The sequence below is a fragment of the Panthera tigris genome, chromosome A2 (genome assembly GCF_018350195.1).
Source record: "Panthera tigris isolate Pti1 chromosome A2, P.tigris_Pti1_mat1.1, whole genome shotgun sequence".
Lineage (NCBI taxonomy): Eukaryota > Metazoa > Chordata > Mammalia > Carnivora > Felidae > Panthera > Panthera tigris.
Window position 1 is genome coordinate 121,263,552 of NC_056661.1, and position 21,220 is coordinate 121,284,771.

General features: G+C 50.7%; 1 protein-coding gene across 2 annotated transcripts in view; it reads left to right on the forward strand.

Annotated features, from left to right (window-relative positions):
- The window catches only part of ADCYAP1R1 (ADCYAP receptor type I), a 45,463-nt gene extending 25,035 nt beyond the window's left edge, over window positions 1-20,428 (forward strand). The window contains exons 10-17 of one of the 2 annotated variants that reach the window (XM_042969382.1): window positions 66-126; window positions 659-728; window positions 4,732-4,823; window positions 7,731-7,814; window positions 11,823-11,906; window positions 15,034-15,163; window positions 16,540-16,581; window positions 18,033-20,428. In XM_042969382.1, coding sequence (XP_042825316.1) covers window positions 66-126; window positions 659-728; window positions 4,732-4,823; window positions 7,731-7,814; window positions 11,823-11,906; window positions 15,034-15,163; window positions 16,540-16,581; window positions 18,033-18,221 — 752 coding nt within the window. In that variant the 3' untranslated portion in view covers window positions 18,222-20,428. The remainder of the gene's footprint in view (window positions 1-65; window positions 127-658; window positions 729-4,731; window positions 4,824-7,730; window positions 7,815-11,822; window positions 11,907-15,033; window positions 15,164-16,539; window positions 16,582-18,032) is intronic. The other variant, XM_042969376.1, reaches the window with a different exon arrangement.
- The last annotated feature ends 792 nt before the right edge of the window (window positions 20,429-21,220 follow it).

The window sequence follows — 21,220 nt, forward strand, 5'->3', positions numbered from 1 at the left end:
CTGAGGGGAACCCAGGGCCCGTGGGTTTTCCTGTTATCACCGAGCTTCTTTTCTTACTCTCCCAGGGACCCCAACTGTGTGTGTGTCTGTGTGGGCTGTGCTGAGGCTCTACCTCGACAACACAGGGTGAGTACATACCCGAGGGCCAGGGCGAGAGCCCCGACGGGCCTCAGTGGCTGCTCTGACCTAACATTGACTGCCCACCCCCACACCCTGACCCTACCACAGGTGGACCACATGGTCACATCTCAGCCAGAACCTAGTGAGAATGTGCAGGGCTTCGGAGTCCCTCTCTACTTTTGGGCCCAGCTCTGAGTGTCTTTTTTCCTTTCAGGGAGATGAGGAAGAGTGTTGGGGGTGAGATCACCCCTCCACAAGCCCTGGGCCTGAAGGGGGAACACGGCCCTTGCCCAGGAGCCCATTGGTGACTCCAACTCTTGTGCTCCACTTCCTGCCTTGACAGGGAGCAGAGGGAAGGCCTGGGGCACTAGAAGAACCAGAACTGGGCTCGGGTCTGCAGCATGCCTGAGCACTTTCTTTCCAGCCAGCCCCTCCTCAGAGAGCTGTAGGGGAAAAGTGCCACAGTGGGGCCAGGGGCATTGTCCTGTGGGCATCCCAGCCCTGAGCTTAATCTCTCTTCTTTCTCTCTGTCTCTCAGCTGCTGGGATATGAATGACAACACAGCTCTGTGGTGGGTGATCAAAGGCCCTGTGGTTGGTTCCATAATGGTGAGTATCCTTGAGACAAGGAGGGGGGAAGAGACAGGGCCTGGGCAGAAAACAGGAGAAGAGGAGAAATACAGAGGTCGCTTTACAAACCATCCTCTTTCCTTTTCATGGCTACATTATATTCTGGAACATGGATACACAAGTTGTTTAGCTATCCCACTAGTGTTGGACGTTTGTATTATCTCATTTTTCCTCATAACAAAATATGCTACTTGGAGCAGTTGTGTGCATAATTTTGAGCATGAGTATTTCTTTAGAATAAATCTCTAGAAATGGAATTGCTGGGTCGGAACGAGTACCTCTTATCATTGTCTGCACTTAAAATATCAAACATTTACATTTTTGCATACTCTTCTGGGGAATAATGGTAGCTCATCGTTTTAACGTGAATCTCTCCACATTGCTGGTGCAGTGAAGTATTTTTTTTGCAAGCACTCATTGAAAATTTGTTTTTATTCTGGTCATTACCTGTTTATTTCTTTTGCTCGTTTTTCTTTTACTTGCTTTGATCACTTGTCTTTCTAACTGTTTGAAAGATAGTAATGCTTTGTCGGTTAAACACGTTGTAAGTGTGTTTACAAGACTGCATAATTTTATTACAGTCAAACTATCAGGTTTTGTCTTCATGAATTCTGAAACTTATTTCTTGTTTGTGGAAGTCTTTTCCCATCCTAGGATATAAAAGTATTTTTAACTGTTTTATAACAATTTTATGGGTTGGATTATTATATATATGTCCTTAATTTAGCTAATTTTTTAAAGTTTATTTATTTTGAGAGAGAGAGAGAGAGCGCACAAGTGGGGGAGGGGCAGAGAGAGAGAGAGAGAGAGAGAGAGAGAGAGAGAGAGAGAGAGAATCCAAGCAGGCTTCATGCTGTCAGCACAGAGCTTGACGTTAGCCTATGAAACTGTGAGGTCATGATCTCAGCCATGATCAGGAGTCGGACACTCAACGGACTGAGCCACTGAGGCACCCCAGTCAAGCTAAATTTTTATTTCTTTGTCTAATCTGAAATGATATCTAATCTTCCTTAGTTTTTTTCCCCCAGTTGGATAGACATTCCATCCTTTTAATTTTTTTTATTAAATAGACCATCATTTCTCTATTATGTTAAAATGTTACTTTTATCATGAACATTCAATACATTCTTCTTGTATTTAGTTCCAGACTTTCTATGTTATATTACTAATCTATTAGGCTATTTCCATGGTGAATGCCCTCTTGTGTTTGTTATTATTAACCTGGTAGCAGGTTTTGAGATCTGGTATGTTAATATCCCTTTCTTTATTCTTTTTTCCTTCAAAATTTTCTTGCACACGTACTTGTTCAAGTGAACTTTCAAATATCCTTGTCAAATTGCAAAAAAAAAAAAAAGAGTCTGGTCAAGAGTTTTAGAGAAATTGCATTGAATTTATAAATTAATTTGGAGAAGTGATTTTCTTAAAAATATGGAATCTTCCTCTCCAAGAACATGACATGATTCTCCATTTATTCAGCCTTTCTCATAGAGTCATTTGTATGCTTTTTAGTTGTCTTGTCCAATTTACCTGCAAGGTATTTTCCATTCTGTGCTTGTATTGAATCTGGGACTCATTCTGTCATTGTGTGTTCTAATGGGTTACTAATAGGGAAACTATTAGTTATTGTGTATTTTTTGTTACCTTTTCTTGGTTACCTTTTTAAACTTTCTTATTAGTTCCTGTCTCTTTTCAGTTGGTTTTCATGGGTTTTCTAGGTAGAACATTACATAATCTGTAAATGAAAATAATTTTACTCTTTCTAGTATTTATATCATTTATTCCTAGGTTTTGATGAGGATGGTGTTTGCTATATAGTTTTGGGAAGTTATTCTTCATTGAACTAGGAAAGTTCCTATTCCTGGCTTGTTTTAGTGTGTATTTTTTAAAAATCAGGAAATTCAATATGTTTTGGAAACATTTTCTGGAGTGATCCCTTCCCTTCGTGATGGACGTTTATAATATTCCAATTTGTCTTCCTAATAAACAATGCTACAATGGATATATTTGTGTGTATCTTTGAATATGTGTGAATATATCTTTTAGAATTAATCTCTAGGAGTGGAATTTCTGGGACAAAGGGTACGTACATTTAACATTTTCATAGATATCAAATGAACAGAATACAAGAGTGCTCATTTCTCATGTCTTTGTTGATGTTTTGATTACTGAACTATTCACCAATCTTATGGGGGATAAGGGTAGTTTATTGTTTTAATCTGTTAATGTAACAAATATTAGTAGATTTGTTTTTTTCCCTTGAACTTCCAGTGTAAAACCTTTATGGCCACGATCTGTTTGTTCTTTTAATACACTGCTAAATTCTATTTGTTAACATTTTGTTTGTAGTTTTTGCATTGTTCTTTGTATGTTCTCTAGTGTGTGGTGTGTGGTGTGTGTGTGTGTGTGTGTGTGTGTGTGTGTATTCATATGCTTTCTTCATTGTCCGGGATTTGGAGTAGAGTTTTGTTAGCCTAATAAGTAATTTGTGAGGTTTTCTTTTTATTTGCTTTTAAACAAAAGCAAATGAGGTAGTTTGTAAGTTACATCTTCCCTGAAGGTATTAAGAAACTGGTCTGTAAAGTTATCTGCATTTTAATGCCTTTTAATGCATCCATCTTTGATTAGTTTATTTAAATTTCTCCTAAGGACATTGCTCTACTCAGATTTTCCACATCTTCTTTTAACTTTTTTTAAGTTTATTTATTGAGAGAGAGAGAGCAGAGGAGGGGCAGAGAGAGAGGGAGAAAGAGAATCCCATGCAGGCTCCATGCCACCAGCACAGGGCCCCACACAAGGCTCAAATTCATGAACCACGAGATCATGACCTGAGCAGAAACTTGAATCAGACCCTCAATTGACTGAGCCACTCGGGCACCCTCTATATCTTCTTGATTCGATTTTGTTAATTTCTGGTTTCCCATTTTGTTTGATTTTTCCCTTGTGATTTAAAATATTCTGTACATCTGTTGTCTTGTCCTCCTTCTGATCCCTAAATTTGTTTAGTTGTATTTTCTCCTTTTGGATTGACTAACATTGGCAGTGAACAGTGTTCTGTGCTGAATTCCAGGTACTGTGTAGACACTGGGCTTGTAGTGGAGATCATTGAGAGAACCCTGACGTCATAGAGCATGTTTTATCATTCTAATTGATCTGTGGAAACAAACAAACAAAAAAGCAAAGCCCCCAAATAAAGTTTTTATTGATCGTCTACCTTTTTCCTATTTCTTTATAATGCATTTTTATCTTTATTAATTTCCTTCTTGTGTAAGTTAAAATTGTGGCACTTTCCCCCTAGCTTTTGATTTGAATGCTTCATTATATTATTGTCGATATTTACTACGTTTTAGTAAGTTAGTGTCACGTTCTGCCTTTTTCTTTTCTCCAGGCACTGCTTTGGCTCCATCCAGATGATGTCACTGTATGGTCCTTTCATTGCACCTTGTTTCTATTAGTTTGCTCCCTGTCCTCCCCTTTCTGTTTACAGAGATTTTGTCCCTGATCTTCATCTGAAGGTAAATGCTGTCATTGTCGTTCCCAGGCAGCTTTTTAATTAATAATACTTATGGTTGTCCTTTCTGGTTCCCCATGTTCAGTTACTCTGAGCTTGGAGTTTCTCCAGAGGACAGCTCTCACCTCGGCAGGAGCCTCTTCTCTGTCTGTTTGGCATTGTTTTCCATCACCCCGACCCGATTTGCTTTCTCTTCTAGAAATTGCCTACTTTTCTGGCTCAGTCATGAGCCAGAAATACTCAGTTTTTCTCAGTACTCTTATGAAACTCTTTTTCTTCTATCTCTTCTGTCATTTCAGCAATAGTAAATGGGAGGTAAACAAGTGTTCTCACGTTGCCATCCTGGATTCTAAGTCTAGATGGGATTTTGACTGATCAGAGAGGGTCCTCCTGGGTCAGCAACAGTCCATGCAGAGGCAAGAGCTCTGACAAGTCTTTGCCCAGAATCATTTCTGTCTTTTCTTTGCTCTTCAGGTTAACTTTGTGCTCTTCATTGGCATCATCGTCATCCTCGTGCAGAAACTTCAGTCTCCAGACATGGGAGGCAACGAGTCCAGCATCTACTTGTAAGTACCATTGTGTGAATGCCATAGTCACTTCCAACAGCTATGTGGGCCCTGCACTGAGGTCACAGGAGAAGGCCTAGGTTTTGCTGACAGGGTAAACCAGCAGTGGCATTTGCAAGACTTCTTTCTGATCAAAGTGCCTTTAAAATGTAGTTGCCTTGCCTATCCTTTAGCCAGCCCAGGAGCTAATCCACATGGTGATTACATGGAAGGGAAGAGAGAGAGAGAGGAAGAGATGGTCAGACCCTGTGTCACACGAGGAAAAGCAATATGGAAGACACCAGATTCCTTAGGGTAGTTAGGGTCTTAGTTGTTTCGCAGTTGGATTTCCTTTGGGGATCTTGGTTCTGTGGGAAGTTCATGAATGCCACTGGATGCACTCTTGCCTGATGTCCCCACCCCAGCCCAGTGGGGCTGAGCAAGTTGCTCAGCCCCGACTAGCGAACCAGGTGGACATTCTTGCTGGCTATTGGAAGAGGGGATTCTTTCTCTTCTCCACCTTCTTTCAGGGAAGCTCTATCTTCGGGCCTGGTCTTCCTCCTATAACTCCCTCCTCCATGACCAGAGGGACAGCTGATATGTTTGACATAGCTGGGGTTCCCCAGGCAACACTTACCATTGAGTGTAGGGCTTTCTCCACCTCCATGGCTGTTTGGCTTTGCTTCCTACAAATCTTTTTGCAGTCACGTCCCTAACAGCTTGCCCTACTTGCTCTGCCACCCCTCTCCCAGCCTTCCACTTATTCTGAATCAGACCGGGAAGCTTCCATTTCACCCTTCTTGCCTCATGATCTGGAGAATGACCAGCTGGGTGTGTGGGGTGTGGGGACACTGCTGCTGCTGGGGGTGGGGGGAGATCGAACCCCTGTGGTTGGCTGGTGGGGTCAGATGGGCACAGAAAGTCTGAGGGCATTCTCTGGGGTCTGTCCATGGGCAAGGTGGAAGCCATATGTATTGCCTCTTTAGTTTTTAAAGAAAAGAGCAGATTAGAAGGAGCTGAGGTATTCTCATGGCGTCAGTGGGGGCTTGGTCCTGTTTTCATTGGAGACTCCAACCCAATGGGGCTCAGAACCTTGAAGGCTGCCAGTGGACAAGTAGAGCAGCAGAGAGACCCCACCAGAGGGTTCTCCCCACCAGCCATTCTCCTGGATAGACGGTGTGGCAGGAACTACCCAGAGACCCATCCCAGATCCTTAGGGCTTCCCCAGAGATGCAGAACTTGCCCTGGGTCTGTGTGGTCAGCTTGGGCGCCTGCCTTGTAGAAGTCCTTCCCGTGGGGCTGGGGGATCTGCATAGGGCCTGGCTTGGTCAGCCTTGTTTCCCCTGCATTTGAGGATGATTACATTTCATTGGAAAAGACCCCCTACCTTTTTTTTTTTTTTTTTTTTTTTGGTGTCCATTTACTATCTTTTTTTTTTTTCATGTTTTTGCAAGTGTTTTTTGTTTTTGTTTTTTTACCAACCCTTGCTTATCTGTATGTGTTTATGTAGTCAAAAATTTGTCGTGCATATAAGTCATAAAGTCTCTAAGGCCTTGCACTGGGGGACCAGTGGGACTGGCTCCCTGTGACTGACTAACTTCCCTAGAGGGATCATTCCTACCTTAGTCTCTAGCACCCACAAAACAGAGCCCTGCCGCTCCCTTCACCTCCCTGTCTGGCGTCAGCTCTCATGTCCTATGTCTAGCCACACGGGGGACTGCTCTAGGGCCGAATGCCTCCCATGCAGTTGCTTCTGACATCTGAAGCTACTGGTAGCTAAATTGGCCTTTTCTTTCCTTTGAGCTCCAGCCTTGGTCCCCCTACTCTCTGCTTGCTGCTGGGAAGGGTTTCTTCTTCTGGGGTTTCTGGGATCTCTTCTCTGGGAGGCTCCCCCTTCCTTCCCTCCCACAGGGACACACACAGGGGTCCAACTGCAACCTAATAAGGACACTCTGCTGACCCCAACGCACCTTCACCAGCTAAGACATCTTGTGGTAGGCAGCCAGAAGCTCCCCAGGTCTGGTGGGAGGGAAGTGTGAGGTCAGGGTTTCCGAAATATTCCCAAACTGGGAGCTGTAGGATCCTGTCCGGCCTTCCTAATGCATAGACAACCATTTGTAAGAATGATTTATACATTTAAGTACATTTAAGAACCAGCTGGTTGGTTTGCTTCTGCTGTGGACCAAAAAAAAATCCCCTTGCAATCTCAGAGAATCGTCTTTGGTGCTAGTCTCAAGCCCCAAAGACAAAAAACTCAGGTGCGGTTGGCAAGCCAGGTGGGAGGGCTAACACAGGATGCGGGGCCCTTGATCCCCTGACATTTAGCAACCTACATGAGTGTTTCCAGGGTCAAGGAGACCCTGTTGGTGGAAGGTGAGGGATAATCAAGGAGATGGTGCTGCTGAGGACTGCAGGCTTTTTGCCAACACTTGCAACTCCGTCCACGCACATTTAGTGCCCACGAACACCCAGTGATCTGGTGGGCTGAGTAAGCATCCCTTTTTACAGCTGAGGGAACTAGTTGTCAGTGTAGTGCAATGAATCCAGTAGGAGCAAGTGAAGCCATAGCTGTGGTGCCGCCAGCCCTTGGCTCTAAGCTTGACTACACCATCTTTCCTGTCCTCGAGGAAATGACAGATGAGAGATGGTGTTCAATAAGTGTATAAGCAAGGCTTCCTGGAACAAACGGCCCCAATGGGATCCAGCCTTGTAGAGAACTGCCCCCCTCCCAGAGTGCTTTGGGCTGGGAGGTGTCTGCTGTGGGGGGAGGGGAGGCTATCGGGGGGATGGGAAGGGGCAGGACCTGGTGGGAGAGGAGATTTCAGGGCTGTGCCTGAGTCCCCTTGGGCCACCAGAGTTATGTGTGGGGCGGAGGGGCCCCTTCAGATCTGCCCACAACAGCTTTCCGATTTTTTCCTCTGTTTCCAGAACAAATTTAAGCCTGGGAGTCCCCAAGAAAGCCCGAGAGGACCCCCTGCCTGTGCCCTCAGACCAGCATTCACTCCCTTTCCTGTAGGTTGGTTCCAGCTGCTTAGATGATAAGGGTTTGAGATGGCGCTTCTGTTGGAGGCTTGGACCCCCGCAGGGGGTGGTAGCACTGAGCCACCCACACTCTTTCACCTGGTGCTCCTGATGAAATGAGTCGCTGGCACCAGGACTTGGGCAGGGGCCAGGCGTGGAGTGTGGGCCTGGGTCAGGGCTTGGCATGTGCTCTGGCTCATTGTGGTCTGGGGTGGGGGTTAGGGCTCAGCCTGAGGCTGGGATCAGGGTTAGTCTGCTCTTTCCTGCCCTTAGCTTTGCGAGAAGCCGGCTGGCTCAGAAAAGGGAGGGTGAGTTCCCACACAGACGTGGACTGTGCTGAGACCGTCTCCAGGAGCTGGCTTTACTCCCAGCTGTCTCTCCATTACAGGATGGGCATTGGAAGCTGGGTCTGGGCTCGGGGAGAGAACCCCCATCTGTATTTCCCTCAGGGACCTTGCAGAGCAGGTCTGCACAGCCCCTTGGGTGAAGGAAGGAGATGAGAGCAGATACCATGATGTAGATAGCAGGGCTGTGACATACCCAGCGTCTGAAGGATGACCTCGACTCCACAGACAGGCTCTGTACTGGCAGAAATGCAGCCAGGAAGCCATCAGTCCAGGAACTCAGCCCACAGCCTAAGGCTTCCAGTTCACATGGGGCTCCATTTTCCACTTCCAAAGCACCCCTCCTCTGTCTAGGACGGCCCCGTCCTCACAACTCCTGTTAGGGATCAGCAGCGGGGGAATGGTTACTCCTATTTTGCAGATGAAGAAACTGAGTCCCAGAGAAGGAAAGTGACCCCACCTGAGACCACCCAGCAAGTCAGTGTCTAGACAAAGCCTTGAGCTCAGGTGCCCTGACCCCCCAGGGCTGGGGAGGGGGCACAGAAGGTGAGCTTGTCCTCAGTGGTGGGGGAGGAGGGAGAGGTGGGCAGAGAAGCTCCAAGATCTGCTGAGCTGAGCTGAGCTTCCGACCAGAGTACCAGCATGGTGTGCAGCGCTTGCCTGGGGGCTGGGCCAGGGTTCTGGGGCTTTACAGCATCTTGCCATCATGAGTGACCCTATGGAGAATGTTCGGTTCAGACTGAGACCTTCTGTAGGCCTGCCAACTATCTCAGTGCTTCAGTGATCACTAGGAACAAGGTGAAATAGACAGGGGTGCTGCCTCAAAGCCGCCCCACCACCACAGGATGGGGGTCTAACATTCTGTCGGGCATTTCCTGGGGCTACAGCAGGTTTGCACACAAAGGTCACCAAAGCTCCAAAGCTTCCATGGAGTTTAGCCTGTGACCGAAACAGGGGTCGAAGAAACCATGTGCTGCCTCCCTGGGTTACAGACTGAAGTGCTGAGACCTGGAAGTGGCTTTGACCTTCCTGAAGATACACAGCAAAGCCTTGGCAGAACCAGGCCTGGGAGCCAGGGCTTCCTGGTTTCCAAATGCAGCCGTGGGCCCTGCACCTGCCTTGGGGATCTCCAGCCTTCTGATTCAGTTCCCACCCAGCACCCTTGTCTGAATGTCTTATCCTCCCTTGGGTCCAAATCAGAACTGAGTTCACCAGCCAGTCTGGGTTTATGTCTTCCTTTTGATTAAATTCCTTTCACTAATTGTAGTGACTTTTTAGAGGTCATGACATCTCTTCCTTTCTCACATCTATATCTGGCTTTTCTGCCCCTCTCTTGTGTCATTTCAGTGGGTCCCTTTGCACAGAGCCATTGAAGGTTTGGGAGAAGTGGAGTATTTGGGAAGAAGGCCACTTACCTCTTTCCCCAGATCCTTCTCCCAAGAGGCCTCCCGGGCATCAGGTCCCCCCACTTTGTTTACCCTTCCCCGTCCGAGACCCACATCTTTACGAGGGGTCTGATCTCCCAGCTAACTAAGTGGCCTCTAAGGAAATCAGAGGAGTCTATATTTACTGTGTCCAGGGCCCAGGAAGGTCAGGGACAACAACTTGGGAGCTCAGAGACAGAACAGTCTCAGAAGAGAGTAGCTGAAGCTTTAGAATTCAGGGTGAGGGCTTAAGCCTGGTGGGGACGGGGTGGCATCTGAGGTTTGGGTTCCTGGGCCCTCAGCCAGGCCATGGTTGAGGGATCAGGCCACTGGCTGTAGGAGAAAGTAGCCAGCCATTCAATCTGGACCAGGTAGAGAATAAATTTAGAGGCTACAATGGTTCCCATTCCCGAATACCCAATTAAGTTGTTTTAATTTGTGAGAAAAAGCATACTTATGTGTCCATCTGTCTCTTCGTATGTGTATGAAACAGACCTTTGACATTCACTGAGGACACATGAAGAAACTTCTCAAATACGGGACTTCCTCATGACAGTGTGTCTAGAGCTTCGAGTTGTATGTGGATCACCTAGGGACCTTGTTAAAATGCAGATCCGGAGCCAGCAGGGCTGGGGCGGCACCTAAGATTCTGCATCTCTAAGAAGCTCTCAGGTGGTACTGATGCCGCTGATCTGGATAGCAGAGCCTCACGCAGGACCTCACATCCCATGTCTGTAAAGTGGGCCAGTAGTGCCCTCACAGAGGGGTGTGAGCTGAGAGGTGCCATTTGTTAAGTGGGAACACCACGCTTGACGGTGGCAAGGGTCCTGGGTGGACCTCGGCTTGCCTCCTCTTTGAAGTGTGTGATTCACATGCGTGCCTCAGCAAAATGACGTGTCTCCACATGTCAAGGACCTTCAGACTTCCTCTCAAAGATCGGGAATCACAGATTACAAATCAGTGAATGCCCAAGGTCTGGTCTCTTCATGTGTATTTGTTCTCATGTGTATCAGATCCCTGCAGATAGATCCGTTCACCAGCAGGTGCCAGGAGCTCGGTACCTCATGGTGCCTGAGGAGGGTTCGTGAGGGAGGCTGCTCTTTTGAGGTCTGATGAGAGAACACAGCTCTTCATCCATGTCTTACATGCTTATCAGAGAAGGAGAAGAAGTGTCTGTGTCTTGTCCCCACCCATGCAGAAGCAGGACCATGATAAGCTAGAACAGACGGAAATTCCGCCTGACCTCTCTGAGGGGGTGGAATTTCTCAGTGCCTCACCCAGGCTAGTAGGGCTAACCCGGGGCTCACCTGTGGATGCCTCGGTGTTTCTGCAGGCAGTGGGGCGGTACCCAAAAGGTGCCCTTCTCAGCCTTCAGCCCCTGCCCTTTGAACTTCAGAAAGTCTAGCCCAGCGCTGTGCTGTAGACCTCTCAGCAGGGACAGCAGTGCCCTAGCCTGTGCTCTCCAGTATGGGAGCCACTAGCTGCACGTGGCCGTTGAGTCCTGGCAAGGTGGCTAGGGGAACGGAGGAAAGCGGATTTCTAATTTGATTTAATTTTCATTCCAATAGCTGCCGATGGGTAGTGGCTGTCCTATTGGACAGTGCAGATCGAGACCAATTAACAATCTCTTCCAGCCATCCCGCCTCTTTTCCCCCCACCCCGTATGCCCGCACTGAACTGCCTGGGGGCTCAGAGAGGACGAGGTGCAGGCAGAAGAGTGAGAGGTATAGAGGAGAAAGACCAGTGGACACCCAAGCCCAGGACTGGCCTGATTCAGGCTGGGTGGGCCCGGGCTAGGCAGCACGAGGTCCACGGGATGTGTTTCCGGCTGCCCACCTGGCTGAGTGACCTCCGACAAGGCCATGCTTTGAGCCTGGACCTGACTCAGCCAATTTCTGGGGCCCCTGCTTGAGACCCAGCCCCGCCCCCACCTTCAGAACACACGTTCCCGCCAGCTCCCCTTACCTGTCTGTGGACCCAGCGTGAGCGCTCGTTGCGTGCACGTGTGTTCGTGCACACACCTGTACACGTATGGGCATGCATTTCTGTGTCCAGAGCTGACCATGTCTTGGCCCCTGGCTTCCTCATCCTCTTCCATGTCACTGCCCCAGCCCTGTCTCCATCCCTGGGCTCCTCTGCCCTCCCCTGAGCCTTGTCGCTCCAGGTCCACCTCAGTTTCTTCATTGCCCGAAGCCCCCAGCTGACAGAAGTGCTGATCTTGTCACACCCAGCAGCTGCGTGCAGAAATGCTACTGCAAGCCACAGCGGGCTCAGCAGCACCCTTGCAAGATGTCAGAACTGTCCACCATAACTCTGTAAGTGTGCGTGGCGTGGCTGTGGCCGGGAGGCCCGGAGGGGAGGGGGCCGCATGCTGCTGCCGCTGCCCGGAGCTTGCATCCCGCCGGCTGGACGAGAGCGGAGAGCGAGCCTACGCCTCCAGCCCGGCCCTTTCTGCACTGTTGCATGTTGTTGTCTGTGTGTCTTGTGAGTTCTCTGCAGCCTTGAGGCCCTCGGGGCGGGGTGGGGTGGGGTGGGGGGAGGTCGTGGGGACGGAGTGGCAGGGCTGAGGCCTGGAAGCCTCTCCTGCAACCGCCCCGATGTGTGGTCTTCCCAGAATCCCCAACTTCCCTGGGCTCGTCTTTGCAGCTGCCAAATCAAGTTCTAAGACCCTTAGAGCTTGAGTTCTCAGAGACTGTCCCCCTGCACGGGACAGGACCCTCACCCTGAGGAACCTCACTCACGCTTCATGTGCCAAGTGGCTTAATCCCCACACTGACCCTATGAGATGGGTTCTTGTAGAAACGCCATTTTACAGATAAGAAAACTGAACGCAGAGAGGTGAAGTACTCACTCAAGGTCACATAATTGGCGTCTCTAAGTGAAGCTCAGTCTTAACTTGGAAATTGCTTGAAGTGGAGGAGCCCACTGTAATTTGGGCAGCTCTGACCAAATTGGAAGGTCTTCTTGGTATTTTTTAGGCTCTCTGCCCATTCATGCCTCTTTTGGACAGGACAGAGGCCGAGGCCTGTGTCACTGTCTCTGTGGCTTAACCAGATCATAGGGTGATTCTGTGACTGACCTCCAAGGGGTCCCAAGGCTCACACCATATGTCCCTATTCCATGGCCTCTGGTCAGCTCTGAAGTAGAGAGGTCCCAGAAGTATGGGCCCTAGTGGCCTCCTCATCTGCCCTCTCTGCCCTGTCTACCAAAGGGGTCACCGGGATGCCCTGGGTGCCTGACAGAAGTCCCCGTCCATTCCAGGGGACGGCTACAGGGCCACCAGGGAGGAAAAGTGTTGCCCTTGCTGCCATTTGCCACATGGCCAGGAAGTTGGAAGGACCTGAGCTCGTGTCTGAAAGGGCCCTGCTTCTCACACGATGGGCCCATCCATCCACTGCCACCATGAAAGCTGGAGAGGCTTGGCCTTTTGGTTTCCAAGACACTTTGGAACTGTAGGGTCAAGTCCCTGCAAACAGGCCCACGTGTGTAGAGGAGGCAGGGAAGGAGGAGGGCAGGGACAACAGGCACGCCCCAGGGCTGCCTTCCCTCCTGAGCCCCTTCAATTAAGCTTCACTTGTAAAGTAACCCCTTTAGGCAGGGTTGCAGAGTGGTTCCCCAGGCGCCCACATACCTCAGTTCCAGGCCACTTGCCTCTCCTTTTTGGACCTTCATTTTTCAGCCATCACTCCCTGTTGCCTCTGGTGCTAACCACTGGATGCACAGAGATGAATAGGACCCGAGCCCCGGGTCGTGGTCAGGTTTCAGAGCTCTGAGGCTTTCGTACGGTCTGGACGTTCGTTTACCCTTTCACGGGCAGGCAGGTGCCTTCTGAGCGGGAAGCTCCCAGCCTGGCATGTGCTGGGTGCTGGCCAGGGAAGGTAACTGATAAGCACCATGCCTACCTCCAAGGAGCCACAGTCTGAGAGAGGATAGACCACTCAAGAACCACACCTGGGCTCAGAGTGGGACCTCCTCACATCCTGTTGGCTCCAGCTCTGGTTCTGGGGCACCTGGGTCCTACAGAATGGGCTGCCTGTGAGCAGGGACGGAAGGCATGGGCACTGGCTCTCTGGGGGGCTTCTTCCTTCCAGGGCTGAGTGGTGGTCCACCTGAAGGTCTTCTTAGGCTACCCCTCCTCTTTCCTTTGTGTTGCCTTCTCTGCTTTTCTTTTTTCCCTTCCCCCTCCCTCCTTTCTTCCCTCTCATTTGAAACTGGGAAGCCAAGGGCCTCACTCAGACTTCACCTTCTTCTAAAATCTGGAGCCCCTACATGCAACAGAACATTCTCTCTCACAAAGGCTGGGATGGGGAAGAGGACAGGGTACATATGTAACTGCCCCAACTCAAAGGGCCATCCCACACCCGGCTGTCCATCCCTGTGGACAATAACTGAGAGGGAGGGGAGCCAAACCTCCCACTTATCCCCAACTCCGATGGCCCAGGGGGCAGACTGCACCTGCAGGGCAGGGCAGGGCTGGCTCTTCCAGAAGATCCAGAGGGAGCCAGTACACTGGGGTGGGCGAAGGTGGGGTGCTACTCTTGGAGACTCCCTGGGAATACCCCTTCTGATAGAAGAGGACCCACAAGGATATGCAATATTTACCCTCCAGATGTCATACCATGGCTCTGTGACCCCGCCCATCAGAGCAGAGCCCCACCCACTGGGCTTAGCAGCCAATGGCCAGCAGCCTCAGGGGGCATGAAAGTCCCTTTGGTCCTGTCTCTCTTTAACCCACAAGCTCCGAGCAGATAGCCTCCTCTCTCTTGACTGTTTCCCTGGTGGCAGGTTCCTCTGGCTTAGTTGGTGCTTGTTTATTCCCAGTGTCAGTAAATCCTTCCTAAGATCCCTCCTAGGTCTCACCCACTGAGCACCGCACCTCTCCCCCCGACCCCCCCCCCCCGCCCCACCCTGGGCTGCACTTCCCCATCACTCTCCATGAGTGTCCTGGCAACCCCAGACTCAGAAAAGCCCACTGCCTCTGTGGCCCCTTAGGGGGTTGTCTTTTTAGGCACGTGGAACTTCCTTCCAGAGCAGGAGAGGGTTTGCTTTGCTTGAGGGTCCATGATGTCATTCAAGCCTTCTGAATCCAATCCCTCTATTTGCACTGACTTCACTTTTCCCAGGGGGTTTGCGCCTCCCACAAGGGGTGTCTGTCAATCACACACTCCCGTGTGCATTTTTAGTGACTTTACAGGATACGGACATGGCCTAGAGGGATGGGATGTCCCCCGAGAACCTCCCAGGGAGTTCTGGAAGGCCTGCTCTGTTGGCCACCATTCGTCCCAGGCCCCATTCTTTCTAGGAAAGATTGCAAGAGGGTCTTGGACAGCAGCCCCAGCCCTAGGGGAGAGCAGGGAGCTGGGACCGGCGTCTCTGCCCTCCCTGGTTCCAGCATCAAGACTTGGCGGTTCCCCAGAACAATATCTTGTTCTCTCCCGACAGACGGCTAGCCCGGTCCACCCTGCTGCTCATCCCGCTATTTGGAATCCACTACACGGTATTCGCCTTCTCCCCGGAGAACGTCAGCAAGAGGGAGAGGCTTGTGTTTGAGCTGGGGCTGGGCTCCTTCCAGGTAGGTGTGGCAGAAATGGCAGGTGGAACTCGTGGAGAGCCAGGGAGGGCCCTGGCCCCTGACCTGCCAGCGCTTCTGACTTCTTTAACCCAGTCTCAGCCTCGTGTTTCTGTCTCTGAAATGAGTGCTAGAAGAGAGGGGAGCTGGGCGAGCCCCTTCTGCCGTGTACCCTGTGGGCTCCCGAGAGAACACACACTGATGTCTTGTTGCCGCATCTGGGCGTTCTGAGCAAGGCCTCCCTTGGGTGCCCATCCCTCACCTTCAGCCTGGGACGTGAGCAGAGTGCTCTCCAGAGACCTCTGTGTCCACAGCCTGACTGCAGTCTACAGACCATGTCTCTTCTGAGCGCTGGAGCTCGGTCTTACCCCGGTTGGGGTCCCCAGCACAGGACCTGGCCACAGAGAGAGGAATGAGCTGAACAGGTAGATGAGCAAAGAGATGCATAAATGATCCAGGGACTAGCAAGTGGGGAGCCATGAATCCATGCATGGAGGCATAGGTAGGTGGGGTTTTCAGTATGTGAGGGAAGGAGTGAGTGAGTTGGTATGAGAATGCACAGTGACTGCATTAACAGATGGCAGCCCAGGTGGCCAGGGAAAGTAGCAGTGGCAACCTTGGGTCCCCAGGATGGAGCACCTCTCCCTAAGCCAGCTGTTGAACCCAGCTTCTTGATGGTCAGAAGGTTACTCTGTGTATCTGACTTAATCTCTTGCCCCACCCCGCCCCCATTTTAACCCAAGGCCATTTCACCTCTTAGAGTTCTTAGCCTGGTGAGGCTGGGAGTTGTACAGACACAGCCCCAGCTTGGGAGTCAGAACCCAGGGCTTCTGTCTTAGCACAGAAAATTCTAAATGCAAAGAATATGCGTAAAGGTAGGAAGAATAGACAGCTGCCTGCTCTGTGCCAGGCATTTACTCGTGTGTGTTGTGTGTGCTGTGTACAAGAGGATCTGGCCAAAGTGGGGTGGGATGGGGAGGTATCAGGGATAGAGACATAGGTCTGTTCTATCCTGGAGTAGTGCCATCCTCAGGGTCCTGCAAACTGGTTAGGGGGCCCAGAGAACATCCAACGGACATCTAGGACAAGCTTCTTGTAGAAAGTAGGATAGAGCTGGCCCTTGGGAATGGGAAGGATCTGACCTAGGAAATGTGAGATCCAAAGTCGGGGTGTAGCCATTTGGCCTCATGGGGACGGCCATCTTGGTTCAGCAGAACTTTACCCATCTTACTGCAGGTTCCTGGGCAGGTGGCCTCCTATCCAGTTCATTATATTTTTCTGCCTTCTAGGGTCATTCCCCTTTTCCTCCACCTCCTATACTCCCAGTGCACAAGGTCCCTTGCTAGCATTCTCAGGTTATTTTTGCTCTTTCTCCCTAGGGTTTTGTGGTGGCTGTTCTCTACTGTTTTCTGAATGGGGAGGTAAGACTCTGGCCCTCTGACTTCTTAACAGTGGAGGTGGGGATTGCCAGGGAGCAGGCAGGTAGGGACATCGCCTGCTGCCTACCAGAGCTGATTCCCTAGATCAGGGCAATGCCAGGCTCCCAGCACCTGGACGAGGGGGAAGGCAGTGGTTCTAGGGTCCCCTGACAGCCTCCACCCCGTGCCAGAATCTCTCCCACTTTGCCTACTGTGCAAGGCATCAGCTGTGCCTGGAAAGGCATTGCCTGCTGAGCACAGCCCTTCCTGGCAAGGCTTGCATAGTAAGACTACCTTAGTAAAGAAAAATGGAAAGTGAGGAAGGGTGAGGTACAGACAATGGGACCTATAGTTTATGAGGCTGTGATGAGCAGGGCTGCTGAGGAGGGACTCTGGGGACTTGGAAGAGACCCCGGGAGAGGCCTAGAACCTTCTTGTATTGTTCCATTCCCAGGATGATGCTTTTGAATAGAGCCCATAACAGAGGTGCTGGGATAGGGATGGGGACTGAATGGGTGGGATGGGTTTAGAGAGTGGGCAGGAATCATTGCATCTGTGCTGGCATCTTGCTTGCATGACCTCAGCAGGCTCCCCCTCTTTTTGCATGTGAGAAACCAGAAGGTAGGGTTCAATGATTGCCAAGACAGTCTATGGGAAGGTCAGATGAGGATAGATAAGGAGACAGAGCCCTGCAGGGGGTGGCTGGGGGGACAGGAAGTGGGAGTGTGTGGAGCTTACCAGGAGCCTGTGGGGGAGGTGGGGGCTGGAATTGGAGGGCTGGATGCTGGTACCACTCACTTCTAGTCGTGCAGTTCATGCACTAAGCAAACGTGCTGGACTGAGGGGGCATATGGAGGCTGAAACTGGCCATGCCCTGTACTTAACCATGCTAAGAGCAACATGGGGGGTGTGTTCAGCCAGAGAGTGCATTATTTAGTGGTCCTCAACCCTGACTGCATATTGGAATCCACTGGGAAGCTTTACAACCTATGGATGCCTTACCGCAGAGATTCTGATGTAATTGTTCTGGGATATGATATGGGCATCTGGACTTTTAAAGCTCTCCAGGTAATTCCAATCTGCGGCCCACTGTTAATGGTCTGAGAGAGTGGGGCTCCTTGCCCTGATCTGTCTGACCCAAGGGCCTGCTTTTTAAAGATCCTGTGAGCTGGTCTCTGACTATGGAGCACCAAGGCCCAGGAACAGAGGCCCACAGAGAACAAGAAGCCACTGGAGGGTCTTGCTCAGTGACTTGGGAAAGGGGCTGAGGTCAGCCCCTCAGAGGCCTTCTTTCCCATTGGTGGCCTTGAGGGCTACAAGTGCCATTTGGGGGTTGCTGGGTACTGCAGGAGGCGGCAGGGCCAGCCTGGGAGGGGTCCCGGGCAGAGCATTCAGGTGGATGAGGCTAGAGAAGGTGTCTGTCTGGAAGTGACCGTCCAAGTTGCTCCCTGCAGGTACAGGCGGAGATCAAGCGTAAATGGCGGAGCTGGAAGGTGAACCGCTACTTTGCCGTGGACTTCAAACACCGGCACCCATCCCTGGCCAGCAGCGGGGTGAACGGGGGCACCCAGCTCTCCATCCTGAGCAAGAGCAGCTCCCAGATCCGCATGTCCGGCCTCCCAGCTGACAACCTGGCCACCTGAGCCCGCGCTCCCCTCCTCCTCTCCTCCACACGCAGGCTGGGTTTGTGGGCAGGCGCCGGCCCACGCATGTTGTGCTTCTTCTCTCACTTCGGGCGGGCCTGAGGCTGGAGGCTGGGCTCCCTGAGGTGGGAGAAGGATGCAGGGCGCAGATGGGTTATTTCCTCTCCCCGTTTGGCGCTGGCCCCACCCACCGTGGGCCGCTGGGCCCTGATCCAGACATGTAAATACGCCACAAATTTTGAAAAGTTGTCTCATTCCCTACCCCTTCGCCCACTGTCCCTGCTCACCTCAAGCAAGTCCCCAGCTTTACCCTGCCCTGTTTCCACCAGCCTCAGTGATCTCCTTGACCTTGTCAGTGAGGCCCTGTCAACTGAGGCTGATGACCTTGCTTTGGGGGCTTGGGGTGGGCATGTCCAACAGCCACCCCCCCCCACCAAGTGTCTGACTTTCAGCGTGGACTCCTTGAATCTTCTTGCCACCTGAGGCCCTTCTCAGACCTGGCCCAGTGTCTGAGGCCTGCCAGAGGTCCAACTTGGGCTCCCAGAGCATCCTTTAGTGCAGGCGAGACCTGAGTCGAGACTCCTTCATACCCTCCCCCAGCATCTTGGTGTCTAGGTGCCCAGCTCCTGGGTACAAGGGCAGTGGGATAGCTCCAGAGTTTTTCCATTCAGAGACTTCATTTTGGATGTGGGGCTAAGGGTCCCAGAATGTTCTGGTGCTCTTCATTTGGTAGAAGAAAAATTGCCAAGAGCCAGAAATGTGGATGTGATTGGAAAGGAGATGGAAAGAGTTTGGGGCTCCCATGGAAGAAGACCTTCACTGGCTCCATTATTTTACCCCCAACTCAAGGTGAGAGGGGGTTCATCTGGTAGCCTCCCTTCTGCCCCTCCCATCCCCAGGCATCAGCTGCGGACTGTGAGAGATGGATGCCTCAGAGACACTGCTCCCTACCCATGCCTAAGCCTTCCCCCTCCTCATTTCTCCTTAAGTTAAAGCCATGATTAGGATGAACCAGCCGCCTTCCTGTGATGTCAGTGAATCCTGAAACACCTTATGCCTCCATGTGCCCGAGTCCAGGGCCTAGATTTCCCCCTCACCCCACCCCCATGGACAATGAGGATCCCAGCCACCAGCTCTTTCAGCTTGGGCTCAGCTACTGAAATATCTCCGAGACCTTTGCAAAGACTTCCCTCTGTGTATTCTTGACGTTGAATCACCACGGACGCTAGAGTGTCCTAGAGTGTTGGGAGGGGAAGCCACACGTGCCATGCCTGTTAGCAGAAGCTGCAAATGGGAGTGATGGCAGATCCCCAATGCCTATTATGGTTCTCCAGATGCAAATTGCTTGGCCACAGTCTAGGAATTCAAGATGGGGTGCAACTGGGTTGGGGGAAGATGGACAGAAGTGCTAGAGTGCCATGGCCCGTGTGGGGGGCCCATTTCATTCTATGTCAACTTTTGGTGGTGTTCCTGTCCAAGTGTGTTTGTGGACTTGTTTCATGATCATGTTCTGGAATGCTTGGGGAATTTGCGTGGAGAGGAAATACTGCTTAGCTTGGTTTTATAAAGAGGAAGGGGCTTGGGGGTCTGTTTTTGGAGAGGTCTTCAAAGTTACTGGAGAAGGACTTAGTTGCTTTGTTTGGAGACAAGCCCTGTGTCCGCGGCCAGTGAAGCACTGTGGGTCCCTGGGTCTTTGGCAAACTTAGAATCTGCCCTAGTTGGGCTCAGACTACTGATATTGTGGACATGCAGCTCCCTGTTCTGGGCCTTGGTTTCTCCATTTGTGGGATGCAGGGACTTCTAAAGCTTCTCTAGGCTCTGTACTTCAGTAATTCTCCAGTTCAAAAGTAAGCAGATAAAAGGGCATGCGTCATTGTTATGTGTATCATCTAAGGTTTTGAAGTGTACATGTTTGTGTATATGTGGAGGGAAGGGACGATGCTGTTTATTTTCTCTTTCTTAGAAAGGAAACATCTGTTTCTTCCACTGGGACACCCCAGTGGAAGCTGGTGGGCCAGAGGGAAAGGTCATGACAGGGACAATTGGACAGGTGCCTTGGGCGTGATGTGCTGATCCAGCCGTGTGCCTAGCCAGGGCAGGGTGCCATGGCTGCTTGGATAGTAGCCACCTCCAGATCCTAGGAGCAGTCCCTTAACTGGACCCCATTTCTTCACCCCTGTCCCCACCAGCAGATCTGCTTCACTGTGGAAAAAGAGACTTTGATTTTATATACACATACATACACACACACACACACACACACACACACACACACACATGTCATCACAAAACATGTCATCACAAAACAGCAAAAACATCATCAGGCCTGAATTCCATGTGCTGTGCTGTCACCTGAGCCCTGGGTTGCATCCTTGTAGAGGTTCCAGGTTCCCGTTGGTCTGTGGTTTGTTTTTCTGTCTGAATGAGTTATTGCCAGTCTTGTGAACTAGATGTACCCAATGTATTTCGAATGTTCCAGGAGGTTAGGCAGCTGGCTTAAAGGTCCCTGGCAGTGGGTGAGAAGCATAAGGTTTGGGTAAAAACCTTCCCTCTCTAGTCTTGGTTTTCAAATCTGTAAAATGGGAAGTAAGACTAGATGATTGGTGTAGCCCAGTGCATGTTTGGAATTCTCTGTCTAAATACCAGCCATCTAGTTGCTGGGAATGGGCCCCAGGCAGGGATTGTGGTATTTGCCTGACTGGAAAGGATAAGAAATCCTGTGCAGCCAGCAGGGGTTTGAGGGCCTTGGGAATGGTTAGGTTGGAGAAGAGCAGAGGTATCCAACTCCTTGACTCTAGAAGATCATTACCAGGAAGGGTTTTTTTTTTTTTTCTTGTTTTATGCAATCCTAAAGGGCAACCATCACCCAGGGGAGGCTGAATTCTCCTTGGAATGAAGCGATTTTTCAACCTCTTCCATGAATGTCCCGCCATGGGAAAGGCCGTGTTAGGAGAGAGTCTCCAGCCCTAGGGGAAATGGGATTTCAAGTCAGGGATGCT